This window comes from Chlorocebus sabaeus, chromosome 5 (genome assembly GCF_047675955.1).
Source record: "Chlorocebus sabaeus isolate Y175 chromosome 5, mChlSab1.0.hap1, whole genome shotgun sequence".
Lineage (NCBI taxonomy): Eukaryota > Metazoa > Chordata > Mammalia > Primates > Cercopithecidae > Chlorocebus > Chlorocebus sabaeus.
In genome coordinates, this window is record NC_132908.1 from 86,315,340 (window position 1) to 86,337,707 (window position 22,368).

At 59.4% G+C, this 22,368-nt stretch overlaps 2 protein-coding genes across 9 annotated transcripts; one reads left to right on the plus strand and one right to left on the minus strand.

The window, feature by feature from the left end:
- Window positions 1–1,951: 1,951 nt before the first annotated feature.
- CDK10 (cyclin dependent kinase 10) lies at window positions 1,952–12,814 on the plus strand. Of its 8 annotated transcripts, none has more exons than XM_007994397.3 (13): window positions 1,953–2,158; window positions 5,297–5,351; window positions 6,922–6,993; window positions 7,510–7,612; window positions 7,873–7,954; window positions 8,283–8,350; window positions 9,844–9,896; window positions 9,976–10,045; window positions 10,739–10,798; window positions 11,169–11,292; window positions 11,368–11,507; window positions 11,734–11,786; window positions 12,047–12,814. In XM_007994397.3, the coding sequence occupies exons 1-13, from the start codon at window positions 2,072–2,074 to the stop codon at window positions 12,142–12,144; spliced, it is 1,065 nt and encodes a 354-aa protein (XP_007992588.3). In that variant the 5' UTR covers window positions 1,953–2,071; the 3' UTR covers window positions 12,145–12,814. The 8 variants fall into 8 exon arrangements, 7 of the variants coding, with proteins under 7 accessions (XP_037864042.2, XP_007992588.3, XP_007992587.3 ...); XR_497447.3 differs by having other exon boundaries at window positions 1,954–2,158; window positions 5,297–5,369; window positions 11,639–11,786; XM_007994396.3 differs by having other exon boundaries at window positions 1,954–2,158; window positions 5,297–5,369; window positions 11,368–11,489.
- Window positions 12,815–12,816: 2 nt separating this feature from the next.
- On the minus strand, window positions 12,817–18,896 carry SPATA2L (spermatogenesis associated 2 like). Its single transcript, XM_007994424.3, has 3 exons — window positions 17,978–18,896; window positions 17,290–17,593; window positions 12,817–14,707 (listed from the first exon to the last, which is right to left on the minus strand). The coding sequence occupies exons 2-3, from the start codon at window positions 17,590–17,592 to the stop codon at window positions 13,736–13,738; spliced, it is 1,275 nt and encodes a 424-aa protein (XP_007992615.1). The 5' UTR covers window position 17,593; window positions 17,978–18,896; the 3' UTR covers window positions 12,817–13,735.
- Window positions 18,897–22,368: the final 3,472 nt, after the last annotated feature.

Here is a 22,368-nt window from a genome sequence, read left to right on the forward strand (position 1 = left end):
CCATGATGCCCGTGCTGGAAGGCGCTCCGTCTACGGGAATGAGGGCAAGGAACACCTGGCTCATCCAGGGCGGAAAACCGCTCAAAGGCATTCCTGAACTTAGCATGAGCGATCTGTGCCTTAAGGACGTGCTCCTGCTGCAGATAACTAGCCAGACCCATCCCTTTATTTTGGCCTATCCTTTTATTTCCTGTAGGAAATGCTTTTAGTTAATCTATAATCTATAGAAACAATGCTCATCACTGGCTTGCTGTCAATAAATATGTGGTTAAATCTTTGTTCGAGGCTTTCAGCTCTGAAGGCCGTGAGACCCTTGATTTCCCACTCTACACCCTGTATTTCTGTGTGTGTGTCTTTAATTCCTCTAGTGCCGCTGGGTTAGGGTCTCCACGACCGAGCTGGTCTCAGCAGTGGGCAGTGGTTTAGGCCCTGCTTGCTCAACTGGATTTCAACAGTGAAGCCGGATCAGTGGACATGCTGGCTGCCCCTGATCCTGGACCTGGACCACGACACTTCCTAAACATTCCACGTCGACTTTTCTTTCTCCACCTTCCAGGGCTGGGCTGTGAGATTGGAGAGGAAGGTGCCTGTGAGAATGGCTTCTATCAGCTTCAGAGGTCAGGTCTTCCATGAGTGAGGGGAGGTATCTACTTTGCAGCACCTTGTTAGGGAATGCTGACACAGCTACCTCTTCCCGCCCAGAAGCTAAGCTTAAATGCCACCCCTCAGCGGAGCTTCTCTCCTGTCTTTCACTTGCTGCTGCTTATTTCTGTCACAGAACTTGACAGCATGGACATCAGAGCTTTCCTTCAGTCTCCTGGAGCCCCCATGTCCTGAACACAGAGGAGGCACCCAAATGCCTGCTGAAGCCCACAACCCTGGACCAAGTGACCTGACCCTCCTCACCTGGAGGACCTTCACCTTCACCTCTCACCTGGAGGACCCTCTGACCTGGAGGACCCCTCACCTGGGGGACCCTCTCACCTGGAGGACCCTCTCACCTGGAGGACCCTCTTACCTGGAGGACCCCTCACCTGGGGGACCCTCACCTGGAGGACCCCTCACCTGGAGGATCCCTCACCTGGGGGACCCTCTCACCTGGAGGACTCTGACCTGGAGGACCCCCTCACCTGAAGAACCCTCTTACCTGGAGGACCCCTAACCTGGGGGACCCTCTCACCTGGAGGACCTTCTCACCTGGGGGACTCTCTGACCTGGAGGACCCCTCACCTGGGGGACCCTCTCACCTGGAGGACCCTCTCACCTGGAGGACCCCTCACCTGGGGGACCCTCACCTGGAGGACCTGGGGGACCCTCTGACCTGGAGGACCCCTCACCTGGGGGACCCTCTGACCTGGGGGACCCTCTCACCTGGAGGACTCTCTGACCTGGAGGACCCCTCACCTGGGGGACCCTCTGACCTGGAGGACCCCTCACCTGGAGGACCCTCACTTGGAGGACCCTCTCACCTGGAGGACCCCTCACCTAGAGGACTCTGACCTGGAGGACCCCCTCACCTGGAGAACCCTCTGACCTGGAGGACCCCTCACCTGGAGAACCCTCTCACCTGGAGGACTCTCTGACCTGGAGGACCCCTCACCTGTGGGACCCTCTGACCTGGAGGACCCCTCACCTGGGGGACCCTCTCACCTGGAGGACCCCTCACCTGGAGGACCCCTCACCTGGAGGACCCTCTTACCTGGAGGACCCTCTCACCCCGAGGACCCTCTCACCCCCACCTAGAGGACCTCGCCATATGAAGGACTCCCACCTGGAGGACCCTCTTACCTGGGGGACCCCATCTCACCTGGAAGACCTTCACCTGAATAATCGCCGTGGCCTCCCACTACGGCGCAGCCGGGTCGGGTGCCCGGGCTTCACCCTAAAATAAGGCCCGAACTGCAGCAGTCGGAGCGGGTCCCTGGGGCGGAGCGCCTAGGGCGGACCCGCGGGAGCGTCTCTTGGTAACCGTTGGTAAGGAGAGGAAGCCCGGAAAGGAGCTTTCGCGCACGCGCCGCGGGGCCGTCCGCGTCTGCGCCTGCGCGCACAGGAGGCGTGGCCAGCGCTGGGCATGGCGGAGCTAGACCTGGAGTCGGAGCAGATCCGTCTGAAGTGTATTCGTAAGGAGGGCTTCTTCACGGTGCCTCCGGAACACAGGGTGCGCGGGGGGCACCCGGGCAGCTCTGCGCGCTTCGCTACGGCACTGCTTGGCCGGAACTGGGGAGTCTCGTGTCGCGCTGCCGCGCCGAAGTTTCCGGCACGGGCGGGAGCGACAGTCCCAGAGTTCCCCGCGGCGGGGGCGCAGGGCGGGGAGGGCTTGGGACTCGGACGGGCGGTCCCCGGAGATCTCGGGGTCCGGGGCGGGCTCGGGGATGCCTCGCGCCCGCAGAGAGACGGGCCCGCGCCGTGGGAAGAGCAGGCTCCGGGCTCCAGCTCGGGCTCTGCTGAGTTCAGCGTCCGGGCCGGGCTTTGCAGGCTGAGCCGCGAGCCGCTTGCTTCTGGGAAGAATTTACTCGCGCGAAGAGTTGGGGCTTGAAGGCTCCCGCTGGGGTTGGGCTGCATCGAGCGGGCTCCGGCGCTGCCTGGCGGCTTCACGCGAGTCCTGGCGCGCGGCCCTTGCAGAGGCGCCGGTGCCTCCGTCTGCAGAGGCCAGGAGGGAGCCTCGGGGCGTTGGGCGATGTAGCCCAGGTGCACGGCTGGTGGGGGCGGACAGGCTTGAACTTTGGCTGCTGGTTTGTGTTTTAACTGCTGGCTGGTGCTCTGAGAGGACAAGCCACGTGTTCAGTAAGAATCATTAACAGATCGTGGCTGGATGACCACAGGAGCCACACTTGGCTTATTCAGACGCGCTCACCGCGTTGGGAGTCCCGTGCTGGACTCCGGTGAAGTGGTGATTTGGCCTTTTTTTTTTTTTGAGACAGAGTCTCGCGCTCTCGCCCAGGCTAGAATGTAGTGGCGTGATCAGGGCTCGGTGCATCGTCAGCCTCCTGGGCTCAAGTGATTTTCCCGCCTTGGCCTCCCAAAGTGCTGGAATTACAGGCGTGAGCCATCGCATCCGGCCTGGCATGGCCTTTCTTTGAGTTCAGGAAATGTGACGAGGATTTGGACACCCAGAAATAAGAAGGGTGTGGAGAAGAGCACAAGCAGAGGATGTGAGAAGGGGGATTAAGGCGGGAAAGGGAGGTTGAGGCTAGGCCATCAGTGAGTGCCAGGCCAGATGCTTCAGACTCGGTCCCCAGGTGTCAGGAAAGAATCAGACTGAGAACAAAGGCTGGCCAGTGGCTCACACCTGTAATCTCAGCAGTCTGGGAGGCTGAAGTGGGAGGATTGCTTGAGCCCAGGTTTGAGACTGAGGGTTAAGAGAAGGGAAGCCGGGAAATGGGGGCTGTGAGGATTCAAACTTTGGTACGTGTGCTCTTTTCTTTTTTTTTTTTTGGAGACGGAGTTGCTCTGTCACCCAGGCTTGAGTGCAGTGACGCAGTCTTGGCTCACTGCAAGCTGCACCTCCCGGGTTCACGCCATCCTCCTGCCTCAGCCTCCTGGGTAGCTGGAACTACAGGTGCCTGTCACCACGCCCGGCTAATTTTTTCATATTTTTAATAGAGTTAGTGGGGTTTCACCATGTTCACCAGGATGGTCTCCATCTCCGGACCTCGTGATCTGCCCGCCTCGGCCTCCCAAAGTGCTGGGATTACAGGCTTGAGCCACATCCCCCCGCCTACATGTGCTGCTTAGATCCATGGAGAAGGGTACAGACTCTACTAGGACAGAGACCCCAAAATATAGGGCCTTAAGATGATGCCTTTCTTCACTCTCCCCTAACATTCTGGAGAGAAGCAGTTGTTTTGCACAGGTGGGCCAGGCATTCTGGTTCTATTTGTCTTCCCGTCACTGAGGCGAGGAGAGGTGAAAGCTTCCTTTCACCTGGAAGTCACACAGTCCCTTCAGCTCACATCCCAAGGCCAGATGCCACTGGGTAGCGTTCCATATCTTACAGGAGGTAGTGACGTAGGGATGCTGGGACAGCAGCCTCTGCCGCAGATGTAGTTTTGTACATGGGATTGAAAGGGAGTATCTGAGTGGCCGCCTCTGATATTTCTTGCAAAGCATTGGCCCAGTATCGTCACCACCTTTTCTCATCAGAAAAACCCAAGAGGCGAGGCACGGTGGCTCACGCTTGTAATCGTAGCACTCTGGGAGGCCAAGGTGGGTGAATCACTTGAGGTCAGTGTCAGGCCTCTGAGCCCAAGTCAAGCCATTGCATCCCCTGTGACTTGCACCTATACGCCCAGATGGCCTGAAGTAACTGAAAAATCACAAAAGAAGTGAAAATGGCTGGTCCTTGCCCTAAGTGATGGCATTACCTTGTGAAATTCCCTTTCCTGGCTCATCCTGGCTGAAAAACTCCCCCACTGAGCGCCTTGTGACCCTTACTCCTGCCCACCAGAGAACAACCCCCTTTCTACTGTAATTTTCCTTTACCTACCCAAATCCTATAAAACGGCCCCACCCTTATCTCCCTTCGCTGACTCTCTTTTCGGACTCAGCCCGCCCGCACCCAGGTGATTAAAAAGCTTTATTGCTTGCACAAAGCCTGTTTGGTGGTCTCTTCACACGGACGTGCATGACAGCCAGGAGATCGAGACCATCCTGGCCAAGGTGAAATCCTGTCTCTACTAAAAATAGAAAATTGGCCGGTTATGGCACACACCTGTAGTCCCAGCTACTCAGGAGGCTGAGGCTGGAGAATCACTTGAACCCAGGAGGTGGAGCTTACAGTGAACCAAGATCTTGCCACACTACACTCCAGCCTGGGCAACAGAGCGAGACTCAGTCTCAAAAAAAGAAAAAAGTCCGGGCATGGTGGCTCACGCCTGTAATCCCAGCACCTTGGAGGCTGAGGCGGGCGGATCATGAGGTCAGGGGAGATTGAGACCATCCTGCTGGCTAACACGGTGAAACCCCGTCTCTACTAAAAATACAAAAAAAAAAAAAAAAAAAATTAGCTGGGCAGGGTGGTGGGTGTCTGTAGTCCTAGCTCCTCGGAGGCTGAGGCAGGAGAATGGTGGGAACCTGGGAGGAGGAGCTTGCGGTGAACCGAGATCACGCCACTGCACTCCAGCCTGGGTGAAAGAGTGAGACTCAAAAAAAAAAAAAAACAGCCCAAGTGTGTGGTTGCCTTTCTGTTTGGTGAGCAAGACGTGAGTGGGCTCCCTGGTACAAATTCCATTTGAAATTTCCTCAGTTGTTCCATCAGCTGCCAAATTTCCACACTGGCAACACCGTTCTTTTTCAGCTGGGACGATGCCGCAGTGTGAAGGAGTTTGAGAAGCTGAACCGCATTGGAGAGGGTACCTACGGCATTGTGTGTGAGTGGCCAAGGCCAGAGCGTGTAGCCGCAGCTCGTGGCTGTGACAGTGTGGGACGAGACTGTCGAAGCAGCAGCTGCGTTGGGCTGGATGGGACTCAGACCCTGTACTCTAAACCAGGGCAGAAATTTGTTCGCAACTTTAATTCCTGGTGTAGTCATCACAAACGTTATACCATTTCTGGATAAACGGAAGCGTCCAGTTGCTAATGCCCATAAACCAAATGTGTCACGCAGAGTAGAGAGAACTAGCAGAGAAATAAAATACAGAACTTTCCAGAAGCAGCAGGAGCTAGACACGATGCTCATGTCTATAACCTCAGCAATTCTGGAGGGGTCACCTGAGCCAGGTGATTTTTCTTTTTGTTTGTTTTTGAAATGGGTTTTGCTCTGTTGCCCAGGCTGGAGTGCAGTGGCATCACCACAGCTCACTGCAGCCTCGACCTCCCAGGCTCAAGTGATCCTCCCACCTCAGCCTCCTGAGTATCTGGGACCACAAGAGTACAGAATCACACCCGGCTGATTTTTTGATTTTTGGTAGAGATGGGATCTCCCTATGTTGCCCGGGCTGGTCTTGAACTTCTGGGCTCAAATGATCCTCCTGCCTCAGCTTCCCAGAGCACTGGGATTACAGGTATGAGCCACTGCACCCGGCAAAGCCTAGGAGTTTGAGGCTGCAGTGAGCTGTGATTGCGCCACTGCACTCCAGCCTTGGCAACAGAGGGAGACCCTCCAGCCTTGGCAACAGAGGGAGACCCTGTCTCAAAAAAACCAAAACCACCACACACAACTGAAGCTCATAACAGCTGTGAAATTGGCGTAGATCATTCTGGAAGCTGCACACATTGGCACGGTGTTGTGTAGAGCCATCTTCACACAAAATAAGGTTCACTTTTTTCTTTTTCTTTTTTTTTTTTTTGGAGACAGAGTCTCGCTCTGTTGCCCAGGCTGGAGTGCAGTGGCGCGATCTCTGCTCACTGCAAGCTCTGCCTCCCGGGTTCACACCATTCTCCTGCCTCAGCCTCCTGAGTAGCTGGGACTACAGGCGCCGCCACCGCGCCCGGCTAGTTTTTTGTATTTTTAGTAGAGACGGGGTTTCACCGTGGTCTCGATGTCCTGACCTTGTGATCCGCCCGCCTCGGCCTCCCAAGGTGCTGGGATTACAGGCGTGAGCCACCGCGCCCGGCCCACTTTTTTCTACATAGAGTACCTTGCTTGCTTTTAGGACATTACAAGAGCTCAAAGCTGTGATCTGCGTGCTGAGGAGGCGCACAGGGAGAGCCTGGAGCCACAGAACTGAGTGGCTGGAGGCCAGGGTCCAGCACAGAGCAAAGCTGGGCACCCCCTGCGCAGTTCAAATGAGGAAACCCCCCAGGGAGCAGGTGTCTCGGGCTAGAGGTGTTGCACAGAGTGAGGATTGAGTGTCACGGGCAGGAGGTTGTCAGAGGAAAGAACGGGGACCCCTGTGGCTCACAGAGAGGTTCCTGTGCAGCACTAGGGGGCCCACGAGGGGCATCGAGATGGACGTCGTCACCGACGTGTTTCCATTGCAGATCGGGCCCGGGACACCCAGACAGATGAGATTGTCGCGCTGAAGAAGGTACGGATGGACAAGGAGAAGGATGGTGAGCAGGAAGATGGGGTGCTGGGACCCTACACTGGGAGGAGGCAGAAAGGTGTGAGTTAGCTGAAGTTTCCCCAGAGCGACTGCACGGTGGCTGTAGGGGGCCATCCTCTGGGCGGGTTCTGGCGTGGCCCAGCGCGTCACCCCCAGGTCCACACGCAGCCTCAGCTGTCTGCTGGGAGGGCTCTGTGGTCTCCATCCCCTCCTCCCCCTCCTGTCTGGTGAGGCCCCCTCACTGCAGGCTCAGCTCTGCTGTCCCCTCCACCCCCAGCACCTGCCTTTGTAGGCAGGGCCCTGCCACCCCCCAGACGGATATCCACGGTGGCTAGAGAGGTGCTGATGCGTATTTGGTCAAGAAAGAGTTAAAAGTGCTTATTGGGGTCGTCCTGATCCTCCCTGAGGTGGGGACAGCTGCAGCGACTGGCATCGGGTGTTCATGAAGCCCCGAGAGTGGCTGGGGTCAGGGTGTCTCCGTCATCACTGGGGTGGGGCGCGCTGAGGCCGCCTCCCTCCCCAGGCATCCCCATCAGCAGCCTGCGGGAGATCACACTGCTGCTCCGCCTGCGCCACCCCAACATCGTGGAGCTGAAGGAGGTGGTTGTGGGGAACCACCTGGAGAGGTACGCGGTCTCCTGCTCTGTGCTTCGGGCCCCAGGGAGTATGTATCTTGGGCTAGAGGTGTCGTACAGAGTGAGGACTGAGTGTCACTGGGCATGAGGTTGTCAGAGAAGAGATGGCCCCACCTCACTGCCTGGCGCAGCCCGTTGTCAGAGGCGGACACAGGTTGTCCTGCCCATGTCCCCTCCTGCAGCAGGGGAGGGTCCACTTTGACCCCTTAGGAGAAGGCCGGAGGGTGGTATGCATCTTCTGTTTCTTCTAGCATCTTCCTGGTGATGGGTTACTGTGAGCAGGACCTGGCCAGCCTCCTGGAGAATATGCCAACACCCTTCTCGGAGGCCCAAGTGCGTGACAGAGGGCCTGGGGTGGGGGATTGGGCTTCATGGGCGCTTGTGGTGCACATTGATAACAAAACGGCCACCTGGGGACTTGCAGAGCTGCTGCTGCCTCTGCCTCCGCCTCCCAGTGTGTCAGTGAGCTTCAGTGAGGTAGAATTCCTGTGGTGGGGGCATCTGGTGGGAGCATGCAGCCCCGGGGCCAAGAGCCTTGTGAGGGCACTGGTTTCCTGGGCTGTTGTGACTGCCAGTCCTGCTGGCCAGTGTGGGTGTGGCAGGGTCCGGCCAGGCTTCCCTGCAGGCTCAGCCTGACTGGCACCTCTGACCCTCTACACAGGTCAAGTGCATCGTGCTGCAGGTGCTCCGGGGCCTCCAGTATCTGCACAGGAACTTCATCATCCACAGGTGGGTGACAGCTTGCCAGAGTCGGAAGCACAGATTCCGCTGAGGCCTGACTCTGCTGCCTCCTATGGAAAGTTACTAAAAGCTCGAGGGTTCCCAGCTGTAGCCTGCCCACTGCTTGCACTCCATTTGTGTTTTATTCTAGAACAGAGAAGGGGTCTCTCTGTGTTGCCCAGGCTGGTCTCAAACACCTGGGCTCAAGTGATCCACCCACCTCGGCCTCCCAAAGTGCTGGGATTACAGGTGGGAGCCACCGTGCCTGGCCATGCACTCCCATTTTTAAAAGGCTCAAATATTAAGAGCATGTATGAGTTCATGAAAAAAATAGTAATAAAGATACTAGGCCAGGCACAGTGGCTCATGCCTGTAATCCCAGCACTTTGGGAGGCCGAGGCGGGCAGCTCACGAGGTCAGGAGATTGAGACCATCCTGGCTAACACGGTGAAACCCCGTCTCTACTAAAAATAAAAAAAAATTTAGCTGGGCTTGGTGGCGGGTGCCTGTAGTCCCAGCTGCTCAGGAGGCTGAGGCAGGAGAATGGCATGAACCCGGGAGGTGGAGCTTGCAGTGAGCCAAGATCGCACCATTGCACTCCAGCCTGGGCAATAGTATGAGACTCTGTCTCAAAAAAAAAAAAGATACTAAAAAGCCCAAACATGAGGAAATGTGCAGGAAGTCTATGGACATCGGTGCTGTGGGAGAGGTCTTATCCCCCGGTGGCCCTCGCCCTCTGGTGTGGCACGTCAGTGCCATGGGGGAGATCTCATCCCCGCAGTGGCCCTTGCCCTCTGGTGTGGGCATCAGTGCTGTGGGGGAGATCTCATCCCCCCGGTGGCCCTCGCCCTCTGGTGTGGGCATCAGTGCTGTGGGGGAGATCTCATCCCCCCGGTGGCCCTCGCCCTCTGGTGTGGGCATCAGTGCTGTGGGGGAGATCTCATCCCCCTGGTGGCCCTTGCCCTCTGGTGTGGGCATCAGTGCTGTGGGGGAGATCTCATCCCCCCGGTGGCCCTCGCCCTCTGGTGTGGGCATCAGTGCCGTGGGAGATCTCATCCCCCTGGTGGCCCTTGCCCTCTGGTGTGGGCATCAGTGCCGTGGGAGATCTCATCCCCCCGGTGGCCCTCGCCCTCTGGTGTGGGCGTCAGTGCCGTGGGAGATCTCATCCCCCCGGTGGCCCTCGCCCTCTGGTGTGGGCATCAGTGCTGTGGGGGAGATCTCATCCCCCTGGTGGCCCTTGCCCTCTGGTGTGGGCATCAGTGCCGTGGGAGATCTCATCCCCCCGGTGGCCCTCGCCCTCTGGTGTGGGCATCAGTGCTGTGGGGGAGATCTCATCCCCCCGGTGGCCCTCGCCCTCTGGTGTGGGCATCAGTGCTGTGGGGGAGATCTCATCCCCCCGGTGGCCTTCGCCCTCTGGTGTGGGCGTCAGTGCCGTGGGAGATCTCATCCCCCTGGTGGCCCTTGCCCTCTGGGAACCACCTGCCACTGTTTTTCTATCACAGGGACCTGAAGGTTTCCAACTTGCTCATGACTGACAAGGGCTGTGTGAAGACAGGTGGGTGCAACTTCTGCCAGGCCCTGTCCCTAGATTGTCAGCCCTCACTTGGTGACACACACTCCCCTTTCTGCTCCAGCGGATTTCGGCTTGGCCCGGGCCTACGGCGTCCCAGTAAAGCCAATGACCCCCAAGGTGGTCACTCTCTGGTGAGTCCTTCTGAAGCGTGGTGGCCCCTGGGGACCAGGCCTGCCTGGTGGAGGGCTCCTTGCGATGTCAGGCTGAAGCTGCAAATGGCCTTGGGAATGTTAAGCTATAGGGTTTGTGCAAACTCATAAACGCTGGGTCTAGGACAGCCTCCAGGACACAGCAGGGCTGTCCCACAAAATGGTGAGAGCTGGGCTCAGTGGCGTCCTGCCTAGCTGAGACACACCTCGCCCTGAGAGCCAGAAACGCACTGTGGCCGGGAAACCATCTCTGGAGGGAAGGCCGCTTCCAGACTGAAGGATGGGCAGCTTGCATGCTTTCCCTGGTTCTTCCTCTTGGATACTTTCAGCCAGACAGGGTCATGCTTAGCAAGGGCTGAACATCAGAGTTGGTCAGACATAGGTCAGGACGCCACATGTCGTGTCGTCCCCACCTGAGAACAGGTTGGTGGTGGCTGGTGTGGCTGTGTGCTGAGGGTCTGTGGTCCCTGCGACTCTCAGGACGCCGCTGCACGTGCCGCCACCGGCAGCCGTTGCTGTGTGTGCCACCTAGATCTGCAGGGCTTGGGGCAGAGGGTGGTCCCAGTTGGGACAGGTTTCCAGGTCACCACAGGCTCTCAGGGAGGCTGTGTCCTGTGGAGGCCTGGGCTGGGGGAGAGGAGCCGGCTGTACTGAGGTGGGTGCTGCTTTGTGCAGGTACCGAGCCCCCGAACTGCTGTTGGGAACCACCACGCAGACCACCAGCATCGACATGTGGTGAGGAGCGGTTACTGCTCCTGGGTCCTCCGGAAGGGCTGGGACGGGAGCTGGGGCACCTGGTTCCTGAGCTCAGCCTCGGGAGGGGCAGGACTGCAGTGGAGTCTTTGCCAGCCTCCCACTCCCAGGGAGGTGGGCCTGAGCCTGGGAACCCAGGAGGAGGTGTGAGAACTTAGCTTGCTGTGGAGCACAGAGGTCTGCAGGAGGCACGCCTGCCCCTGCCCTTGTCACCCTGGGAGGCCTGCGGGGCCCGGGCAGGGGGGGAGCTAGTGGTCCCTGCCTATCCTTTACAGTGTCCCTGACCCAGTGTGCCTCGCGCTGGCGGGGTCAGCAGAGGTCTGGCCGCAGTGAGGTCCGCTGTTCTCCACAGGGCCGTGGGTTGCATCCTGGCCGAGCTGCTGGCCCACAAGCCCCTTCTCCCGGGCACTTCCGAGATCCACCAGATCGACTTGATTGTGCAGCTGCTGGGGACGCCCAGTGAGAACATCTGGCCGGTGGGTGTCCTGGGCAGACCCGCAGCCCCCTGCCCGTGCCCACGCCCTTTGCGCCTCAGCTCCTGCCTCCCATAGGGCTTTTCCAAGCTGCCGCTGGTCGGCCAGTACAGCCTCCGGAAGCAGCCCTACAACAACCTGAAGCACAAGTTCCCATGGCTGTCGGAGGCCGGTCTGCGTCTGCTGCACTTCCTGTTCATGTACGACCCTAAGAAAAGGTGCTGTCTCTGCCCGGGGGGCAGGGCCCCCACCACCCGCACTGTGGAGACCGTTTCCCAGAGCCCAGCCTCACTGCGGCGGAGAGGCCGCTCCCCAGGCACAGCCGCTCACAGCGGTTTCTGGCCACCAGGCTTCCTTTGAGAACTTCAATCACAGCTGCTCAGCTGGGTGGGAGATGAGGAAGCCGGACTCACGAGTCGCACTAATGCAGGCTGCCTCCTCCAGGGCGACGGCCGGGGACTGCCTGGAGAGCTCCTACTTCAAGGAGAAGCCCCTACGTGAGTGTCCAGGGTTCCTCAGACTTGCTCTGCAGGGAGCAAAAACGGCTGGGAGCCCGTTTTGCTGGGGGTGGGTGGTGGAGAATTGGTCTGGTGCCCTCACTGACGGCACCCCCTTTCTAGGGTAAGAGGACAGGGGCATGTGGAGGCGCAGACAGCCGAGGGCCAGGTCCAGAGGCAGAGCTGGACTCAGACCTGGGCCTGCTTCCCCTATCTGGGGCCCTGCCCCGCCCAGCACTGAGCCGCCCTTCTCCCTGCAGCCTGTGAGCCGGAGCTCATGCCCACCTTTCCCCACCACCGAAACAAGCGGGCCGCCCCAGCCACCTCTGAAGGCCAGAGCAAGCGCTGTAAACCCTGACGGTGGCCCTGGCATACGCCTGTATTCCCACACCATGTCTTCCGGGCGGCAGTGCCCATGAAGGGTGTTAGGAGCTGACGAGGTGCGTGGGACCCAGCTCATCCCCTTGACTGACTTCCTCCCACTGTCTGCCCTGAATCCACTACTGCCCCCCAAAACAGGCAGGGCATGGATGCAGGGTGACGCGGGGGCACCCTGGAAGGGCGGGTCTGGCGGCCCCATCTGTGGCTGCAGGGGTCCTGCTGTGTTAGAAACATGGGACCACTGAGGGGTCTCGTGCGGCTCTCCTCCTCGCTGTACGGGAAGCACGGGACCACTGCTTCTTGGGAGAGGTGGTGGCTGCAGTCCCCCCACTGTCTTCGAGTTGTGGTGGACGCTGGCCTGGGATCAGCGGGCCCAGACCTTCGTATCCCCTCTCAGTTGTCTGGGGCTGCCCCGTGCATGGGTCGGCTGTGGTGACCCCAGGTGGGCCTGGCAGGACTCCAGATGAGGACAAGAGGGACAAGGTGTGGGGTGGGAGCCACAATTGAGGATGCCCCAAGACTACCAAGAGCCCTGGGCTGGGGGCTGAGCTATATCCCTGCTCCCCACGGGGGCCCCAATGGGGGGTCATGGCTCAGATGCTGAGCAAAACTGTAGGCTCTTGTTGGATAAAAGCTTTCTTAACAGACATGGTTTCACCAGCTTTTAATGTGCTCTGATGCTGACCGTCCCTCTGTGCTGGGGAGGAAGGGGGTAGGGAGGAGGGTAGGGAGAGCAGGCTCAGCTTCCAGTGGATGCACCCTGCCCCCTCCCTCGCCAGACCCTAGGTTAGGGCAGAGCCATCTCCTCTCCAGCCTGTGGGCTGCACCCAAGGGGAGGGGAGGGGTATCGTTACCACTGGACTGACCAAGATCCAGCTGCCTGGGTGTCCTGCCTACAGCCCCTCCGCCCAGCAGCAGGGACGCTCAGGCCTTCCCAGCCGTCTACTGCTGCCTGTTCCTGCGGCTCTTGGGCACCTCCACATCTGGTGTGAGGTCAGGTCCTTTCCTGTCTGTGGGCCCAGTTGCTGAGCCACCCAAGGGGAGGGCTGGGGTCCCCGAAGCCAGGTCAGCCATGCACCCGGCAGAGCCCCCCAGATCGGCCCCAGCAGAGCTTGGCAGGGGGACCTCGGTGTCACCAACAGGCCCTTGAGGACACCCATGTGGAGAATCCCTGGGACACGTGGAGGACCAAGTCCTGAGCCCCATACTGCAGGGAGCGGGCCCGGAGCCGCAGGCCTTGGGGCACAGGGTCCTTCTCAGAGACAGGTTCCGGCACTGGCTGGAACAGGCTGGAGCCCTCTACCCAGCACATGTGGGCATGCATCTGGGTTCCGAGGGCAGGGAAATGTGGAAAGGCTCCTGCTGGCCAGCTTAGGCCTGCTGCCCTTGGAGCTTTCCATGGACAGAGTCCCACCTCCAGCAGGGGTTGGCCTGGACTCTTCAACCCCCTGCTGTGCCCAGAACTCCCCCAGGGACAAGGCGACCAGAGGCCCAGACCCCTCGCCAGCAAAGAGAAAAGCACCACGGGAGCTGTCTCCCTAGAGCCCTTGACCTGGGGCCCCGCTGGCCTAGGGCCGGGCCCCGGGACTACTGTAGAGCAGAGTGTCCATCTGTGCACGCTGCAGCCACAAGCGCCGCTGGGCGTCGCCAAGCAGCACACGCAGCGAGTGGCCTGGGCGGCAGGCGGGCAGGGCTGCACAGTGAGCAGCGTGCAGCTGGCGACAAGTGTCACAGCAGAGGGTGGGCAGGGCGCCCGGGGACAGGCAGCTGTGTGCCTGGTAGCCTGGGGGCTCAGAGACAGACCTATAGGCTGAGGCTGGTACCCCCTCTGCCCGAATACGCCTCGGGCTGGCCCCTGCAGAGCTTTCAGGGGTGGCCAGGTCCCCAGGCCTACCCAGCTCACGGCGCAGAGAGAGGAAGGAGAAGGCGGAGGGTTCTGGTTCTAGCCCCTCCTCCAAGGCCCCATAGGGTGGGCTGCCGGCCTGCGGCAGCTCCTCAGCTGGGGGCTCCCAGGCCCGGCCCCCAGTGCCCCACAGTTTGGCACTCTGCTCCCACAGTGGTGGCCTGTAGGCCACCTCTGCCGAGGGCGAGTCAGGGCCTGGTGATGGCTCCCCATACAGGCTGGCGTCCTCCGACCCCTCGTCCTCCTGCAGGTCCCGATATAAGTCCAGTGGGGCCCTGTAAGCAGCAGGGGAGCCTCGGGGGGGCAGGGGTGGAGGCTCCTCATCCTGGGCCAGCCGCTGCTGCAGCCAGGCCACACAGGAGGCCACGTCCCCGCTGGCACGCCGTGCCTGCAGCAGCTCCTCAGCTGGTAGTACACTGGTGCCCAGCTGGGCCAGCACCTCGCCCAGGATCTCACACTCCAGCCGGAGAGCGAAGCAGCCCAGGGCCACCTGCACCAGCTGGCAGGCGGGGGGCAGGGCGGTCACCATGAGCCGGTGGCTGTCCCTGCGCACGTAGCCCATCTTCTGGAAGCTCTTCAGGAGGAGGTCGTCTGAGAGCACACCCTTCAGCACGTGCACGTAGCCCCCGGAGAAGGTCTGCAAGGGAGCGGCCCGGTCAGTGCTGCTCACCCTCCCACAGGCCGGACCCTAGGATACAGCGGGTCCGGGATCTGTCGGCTCAGGCCTTGGCAGCTTCTGATGCTCAGGCCCAACCCCAGAGACTAGGCTTAGCCAGTCTGGGCCAGGCCCAAACACGAGAATTTCTTTTTTCTTTTTTTTTTTTTTTTGAGACAGTGTCTCGAAAGTGCAGACCACTGCTGCCCTGTCTGGAGTGCAGTGGTGCAATCTCGGCTCACTACAACCTCTGCCTCCCAGGTTCAAGCAATCCTCCTGCCTCAGCCTCCAGAGTAGCTGGGATTACAGGTGCACGCCACCACGCCCTGCTAATTTTTGTATATTTAGTAGAGACGGGTTTCACCATGTTGACCAGGAAGGTCTTAATCTCTTAACCTCATGATCCCCCCGCCTTGGCCTCCCAAGTGCTGGAATTACAGGTGTGAGCCACCACGCCCGGCCGAATTTCTTAAAATTTAATGGAAAAAACAACTAATACATTAACCTGGCTCACGAATCAGAACAAACTAAAGAGCTTACTGAGAAATTCCACTGTTCTGGGTTCCCACCACTCCCTTCACCCATGGAGATGGCCTAATCTAGTTTTGAATGTATTTGCCCACACAGATTTTGTTTGCCCCTCTTAGGAGGTAGCCCACCCCCTTTTTTCCACCTCTTTTCTTTGTAAGGTTTCTAACCAAAGCTAGACAGGTAGCCTCTTAAACGTGTTGTTCTGAACTTTTTTCTTTTCCATTATATTTTAGATCAGGACGGAAGCTGTAGCATTCATTTCCCCTGCTGTGTAGTATTCCACCACGGGGTGCAGCATCTGTTTTCAGAGCCCTACAGAGGCTGTCCCTGCACTGGGCTGACAGCCAGGGGATAGCAGAAGGGTGAGTGCTTTCTTTTTTTTTCTTCTTTGAGACAGAGTCTTGCTCTGTCACCAGGCTGGAGTGCAATGGCACAATCTTCGCTCACTGCAACCTCCACCTCCCAGGTTCAAGTGATTCTCCTGCCTTAGCCTCCTGAGTAGCTGGGGTTACAGGCACGCACCACCACACCCTGCTAATTTTTGTGTTTTGTTTTTTTTTTTTTGAGACGGAGTCTCACTCTGTTGCCCAGGCTGGAGTGCAGTGGCACGATCTCCACTCAGTGCAAGCTCTGGCTCCCGGGTTCCCGCCATTCTCCTGCCTCAGCCTCCCGTGTAGCTGGGACTACAGGTGCCCGCCACTATGCCTGGCTAATTTCTTTTTGTATTTTTAGTAGAGACGGGGTTTCACCATGTTAGCCAGGATGGTCTCGATCTCCTGACCTCGTGATCCGCCTGTCTCGGCCTCCCAAAGTGCTGGGATTACAGGCGTGAGCCACCACGCCCAGCTAATTTTTGTATTTTTAATAGAGATAGGGTTTCACCATGTTGGTTAGGCTGGTCTCGAACCCCTGACCTCGTGATCCACCCACCTCGGCCTCCCAAAATGCAGGGATTAAAGGCATGAGCCACCGCGCCTGGCCAAGGGCGAGTGCTTTCTAGCCTACAATTAAGTGAAGAACTAAAGGAACCTCAGGACAATCACTGCGAGAGTCTCCTGACTCTAAAATTCCCTAACTCAGGCACTCCCAGCACCTAATGGCATGACACGGCCCATGTGTGGAGCACCCAGGGCCTGCAGCACTCAGCTCGGGGCTTCGATTCATTTCTCTGGCCCCATGAACTGGACTGTTCTTGTGTCCCTGTCTCAGGGGAGGAAGGGGCTGGGATTAGCTAACTTGGCCAAGGCCTCGCGGCTAGGAGGCAGCAGGACTAGGTCCAAACCAGGGCTGCCCAGCACTGAAGCCGGTTATTCCCCTGCCCTGCCCCGCTGGGAGGCCTCAAGGGCGGGCCTGTCCGTCTCTCTCATGAATGAGAGTCCTGGCCCCTCCGACCAGCAGGTGTCCCCGGGGAGCCGCGGAGAGACGGCCGCTGCCATGGCAACCGGCGGAGGCGTAGCTCGCCCACGTGTGCAGTAACGTCATCGGCTTCCTACTCTTCCAAATTAGCTCAGAGCTCCCGGCGGCCCTGCCCCCTCCTGCCGCCAGGAGCTCACCTAGAGGGGCCAGGCCAGCCCTAGAGCACAGCCTCCAACCCCAGGCCAAGGAGTTCACTAGGTCTGTGCCAGCCCTGAGACTTCACAGGGATGCACCCATCTGCTGTCCTCCTCTGCAAATGGGATTGGCCCATATCCTAGAGGAACCAGGATGACCACGGGACCTCAAGTCCCTTCTGTGCCCCTGTCCTAATATTTCCATGGCAACTGGGGCCGCGAGGCCTCTCAGGGAAGACACTGACGCAAGCTCTCAGGGCAGGACCCCGTAGGCAGCACCCAGCCTGCCCTCGCCCACCCCATGATCTCAGCCCTAGGAGTGGGCGCCCCCTCACGCCCACGACCCCTCAGCGCTCGGAGCCTTGAGAAGCCCACCGGGCACTGAGGATACCTCTCCCCCGAAAGGCGTGGTCCCCCATAGTCGACGGCCCCGCGACCCGCAGGCCAGGACGAGGGGCGCGCTCCTCCTGATGTGGCGCCTACCTTGATGGTGGTGAACTCCTTCCTCCAGGGCAGCAGGTACAGGTGCACCGCGGCGAGTTCCAGCAGCTCGAAGGCGCGGGCCAGGCCGCGTAGCGCGGGCGCCAGGTCGGCGCGGCCCCACAGCCCGTCGGTGAGCAGCGCCAGCGCGTCGTCCTGCAGCGCCCCGTGCAGGTCGAAGTCCTCCACCAGGATCTGCCAGAGCACCGCGCGCAGCGAGGGGTCCCCGCACACGCCCGCGCGGCCCCGTCGCAGCTCGCGCTCCAGGCACAGGCGGTAGTCCTCGGACAGCGAGCTGCTGCCCATCCTGCGGGGGGCGGGGGTCAGCGACCTACGGCCGCGCCCCGCCAGCCGCTCTCTCCCCGAGCCCCCACCCAGCGTCCCCAGGACCCCTCGAGCCTGGAGACCCCGCCCCCACCGGCTGGGGCCCCCAGTACCTTCGGCACCCCCTACCCTGGAGACCTCGGCCCCATCAGCTGTCCGCCCACCCAGCGATCCAGGTCCCTCCAGCTGGGCGCCCCCGCACCTCCAGCCCCTCCCTCCAGCCCGGGTACCTCGGCCTTCCAGGGGCGCCCCCGGTTATCGACCGCACCCTTCTCTAGACACGCGCTTCCGCCCGTTGAGCCCTCTCCCGACCAGAGCCCCTTCGCCCGGCAGACACAGCTGCGGACCCCGCGGGTGACGGCGCTACCTGTCTGTCCCCAGCGCTCTCCAGCCGCCGCCGCTCAGTTCGGGCCTCCCCGCGCGCCGCGCGCTTCCGCCGGGAGCCGGCTCCGCCCGGGATCCGCGGCCGTGACGCTGGGGGCGGGGCTTGGCACAGGCCCCGCCTCTGGCTAATTTAGGAGGAGCGGGGCTTCTGCGCCTGGGCGGGGCCTGTGGAAGCAAGGGAGGAGGAGGCGTCCCGCCCGGCCGAGCACCTGCGCGAGGCACCCCGAGAGCCTCCTGTCACCGCGTCGCCCGTCCCCTTACGGGACCGATATCGTTCACGACGCCCCTGGGCCGAGGGCTGCGGGCTCATGGCAGGCGCTCAATGAACGTTGTGCCTGGGCCGCTCCTCCCCACGAGACCGGGACCCAGCCCCGGGCGCCTCGGCCGCGAGGAAGCAGGTGCGCGGGCTCCTCCCCTGTGGGGCGGGGCCGCCGGCATTACCTGACGGGGATTGGCTGGATCCTGGGAAGAGCCGTTCTGCGGGGCGGGGCCACCTGCACTACCTGGCGGGGATTGGCCGGACCCGGGGGCGGGGCTCCCCTGTCGGGCGGGGCCATCCCCTTGCGGGAGGGGCCCGCGGCGCGGAAGGTGGGCGCAAGGACAAGCCTTTTAGCCTCAGGTGGGTGCGGGGACCTCAGATTCTATTTCTGCTGGCTCCGCTTCCCGGCCTCCTCCTGCACTTGCCATCTGCCGCCCTTGAGAGCATCGTCTGGGCGGGTCTCTGAGTCAGGGCGAACCCGCCCCCTCTCTAAGCTAAAAGCTGACCTGGGCCCCCGATCCATCCAGGCTAAATCTGGGCCACGACTTCCCGGGGACTTTTTCTTCGCTCGGGTTCCTCTGTTCTGTGCTAAAGGCACTTTCTCGCATTGCCCAGAAGTAGAGGAGGATGAGGGAGACCCTTGGAGGTCCCAGCCGAGACCCCCCCACCCCACACCCCCGCTTTGGACAGGCTCTGTTCCTTCACGTCTGTGTCCCTCACCTCTCCAGGCCACCAAAACCAAGGCCCAAGTTTATTGAAACTTTATCTGGGCCTGGGCGGCGAGGTCCCCGCTTTTTCTTAGAATTTTTATTTGGCAGTTAGTTCCCTGCTGGCATCTTAGAAATATTGTGATCGTGGCGCGGTGGCTCATGCCTGTAATCTCAGCACTTTGAGAGGCCAAGGCAGGCAGATCACCTGAGGTCGGGAGTTCGAGACCAGCCTGGCCAAGATGGTGAAACCCCGTCTCTATTAAAAATACAAAAATTAGCCAGGCGTGGTGGCTCATGTCTGTTATCCCAGCTACTTGGGAGGCTGAGGCAGGAGAATTACTTGAACCTGGGAGGCGGAGGTAGTGGTTGTAGTGAGCCAAGATCGCGCCACTACACTCCAGCCTGGGCGACAGAAGGAGACTCCGTCTGCAAAAAAAAAAAAATGGCCGGGCGCGGTGGCTCAAGCCTGTAATCCCAGCACTTTGGGAGGCCGAGGCGGGCGGATCACGAGGTCAGGAGATCGAGACCATCCTGGCTAACACGGTGAAACCCCGTCTCTACTAAAAAATACAAAAAAAAAAACTAGCCGGGCGAGGTGGCGGCGCCTGTAGTCCCAGTTACTCGGGAGGCTGAGGCAGGAGAATTGCGTGAACCCGGGAGGCGGAGTTTGCAGTGAACTGAGATCCGGCCACTGCACTCCAGCCCGGGCGACAGAGCGAGACTCCGTCTCAAAAAAAAAATAAAAAAAAAAAAATGAAAATAATTGTAATGGAGTCGGTGGATCTCCCTATCTAGGTGGCCACCTCTGGACAGGGAGCTCTTTTACTTACAGTTTACTGAACCTAGCCTTGGTGTCCAGTGCCACCATGAGTCCACACCAGTTCTCGGGGCAGCTAACTTCGTAAGCCTCAACTCCTTTATTTTATTCTTTTTCTGATGCAGAGGAGGGTGGAGGTAACTGCTCTGCCTTCGTCCTCCCTGAATTTGGTGGCACCAGCCCATCCATCAGCAGTGGGCCTAGCTCTCCTCCCATGGGCCTGGGCCGGTTTTTGCACCTGCCTCAACCCATGGAATAGAGCTGGAGTGAATTCCAAGGCTAGATCATAAACACGTCACACCCCGGCCTTGTGTTGAGATACTTAGCCTCTGATATGGTTTGGCTGTGTCCACACCCAAAATCTCATCTTGAATTGTAATCCCACAAGTCACGGGCAGCACCAGGTGGAGATAATTAAATCATGGGGGCAGCTTCCGCCGTGCTGTTCTCGTGATCGTGAAAGGAACGAGATCTGATGGTTTTATGAGGGGTTCTCCCCTTTGCTGGGCACTCATTGTCTCTCCTCGCTCTGTGAGGAGACGTCTCCTGCGATGATTGTGAGTTTCCTGAGGCCTCCCCAGCCATGTGGAACTGTGAGTCAATTAAACCTTTTTTCTTTATAAATTACCCAGCCTCAGGCAGCTGTTTACAGCAGCGTGAGGACAGACTAACACATACCCTCAGAACCCAGCCACGAGAGGGAGAAGCCACAGCGGTGTGCGGAGGTTTTGGGCTGCAAACTTCCACCTACAAATTCACATTCACCTGGAGCCTATTCCTGGGACTTTTTTGGAATAGTTTTTCCAGACAGAATCAAGATAAGATGACGTTGTTCTGGGTTGGCATGGCCTCTAAATCCTATATGACTGGTGTCCTTATGAGAAGAGGGAAACTTAGACATGAACGCAACGGAGAGAAGACCGCCTAAAGACAGAGGCAGAGTGGGACGAGGGAGCGTGAGCTAAGGTAACACAAGCTGTGTTAGAGCCACCAGAAGCTGGAGGCGAAAGGAATTCTACCCTAAAGCCTCCAGAGGGAGTCAGCCCTGCTGACAGCTTGATTTTGACTTCAGGCCTGCAAAATGGTGAGAGAGAACATTTCTCCTGTTGTAAGGCACCCATTTTGTGGTCGTTTCGGCAGCCCCTGGAGACTCATCCAGTCCTCACGTCGTCGTTGTGACAGCCCTGAGGTCCCAGCCGACAGTTGGCACCTACTTTAACATCATCACCTCTGTAGACAGCCTGTCTCCAAACACAGTCCCATTGAGGTCCTGGGGGTTCAGATCTCAACACTGGAATTTAGGGAGACACGATTCTGTCGCCCAGGCTGGAGTGCAGGCGTGATCTTGGCTCACTGCAAGCTCTGCCTCCTGGGTTCACACCATTCTCCTGCCTCAGCCTCCCGAGTAGCTGTAGCTGGGACTACAGGCGCCCGCCACCATGACCCGCTAATTTTTTATTTTCAGTAGAGACATGGTTTCACCATGTTAGCCAGGATGGTCTCGATCTCCTGACCTCGTGATCCGCCCACCTTGGCCTCCCAAAGTGCTGGGATTATAGGTGTGAGCTACGATGCCTGGCCAGCTTCTGCTGTTTTTCTAATTGGGGCTCTTAGTTTTTTCTTTATTTGTAGGATTTCTAAAAGGAATTCTATTATTCATTCCTGTCTTATGGGGGAGCTGAAAGCTCAGAGAGGGCAAAGTTGCACAGCAAGCAGCAGCACCTGAACACGTCTGCCGGCTCTCAGTGCCAGGGAGACAGCCGAGCCGGGACGTTCCCGGCCCCCAAAGTGCCGGTTCTCAGTGCCAGGGAGACAGCTGAGCCGGGACATTCCCGGCCCCCAAAGTGCTCAGGCTGCAGGTGTGGCCCGATGCCAAACCAGCAGGTGCTCCCACGCCAGGATTTGTTCAAGACACAGCTCATCTCCACCATTCCATGAAGCAGGCTTTAAAATCCCATCTTCTAGACACCCAACACTGAGGCCGGAGCAGGGACCCTACCCAAGCTCCGAGGCACCATGGCCAGCTGGGGTTCACATCGAGGGCTGGGGCAGATGCTCCAGCTCTGCCCCCACCCAGAGACACTTCTGTCTTCCCACGGGGTCCTTGGGGGTAAACCAGCCACTGCTGAGGGTGCAAGCACAGAGCATTTCAGCGACGTCCACAGCTACTGCTTTTAAGACTTTCCGAGGACAGCGACACTGCCCCACAGCCAGCTGCTGGTAGCATCGAGGGCTGGGACCTCCACCCCACCAGCCCTGCCACCTACCTCCTCATGTCATCTCAAGCTGCTGGCGGTGCCTTTCCTGAAGAACACTACATCCTGATCTGCCCACACCCCCCTGGCAGATGCTGTCCACGGCGGCCTTCTGTGCACCTCAGAGCATTTGTGTCCCCATGCACAGAACGGTGATGATTCCTAAGACCCTCGGGTGACTGCTCTGGGCTCAGGTCCCCAGTGATGACCTAGGACCCCAGCCTCACCCCCCTCCTTCCCACCCACTGATGCCCTGCGGAGCTCTCCTGTCCAAGAGGGTGAAGCCCACACCTGCCTGGCCAGGAACAGCCCCAAGAGGATCCTGCTTCTATC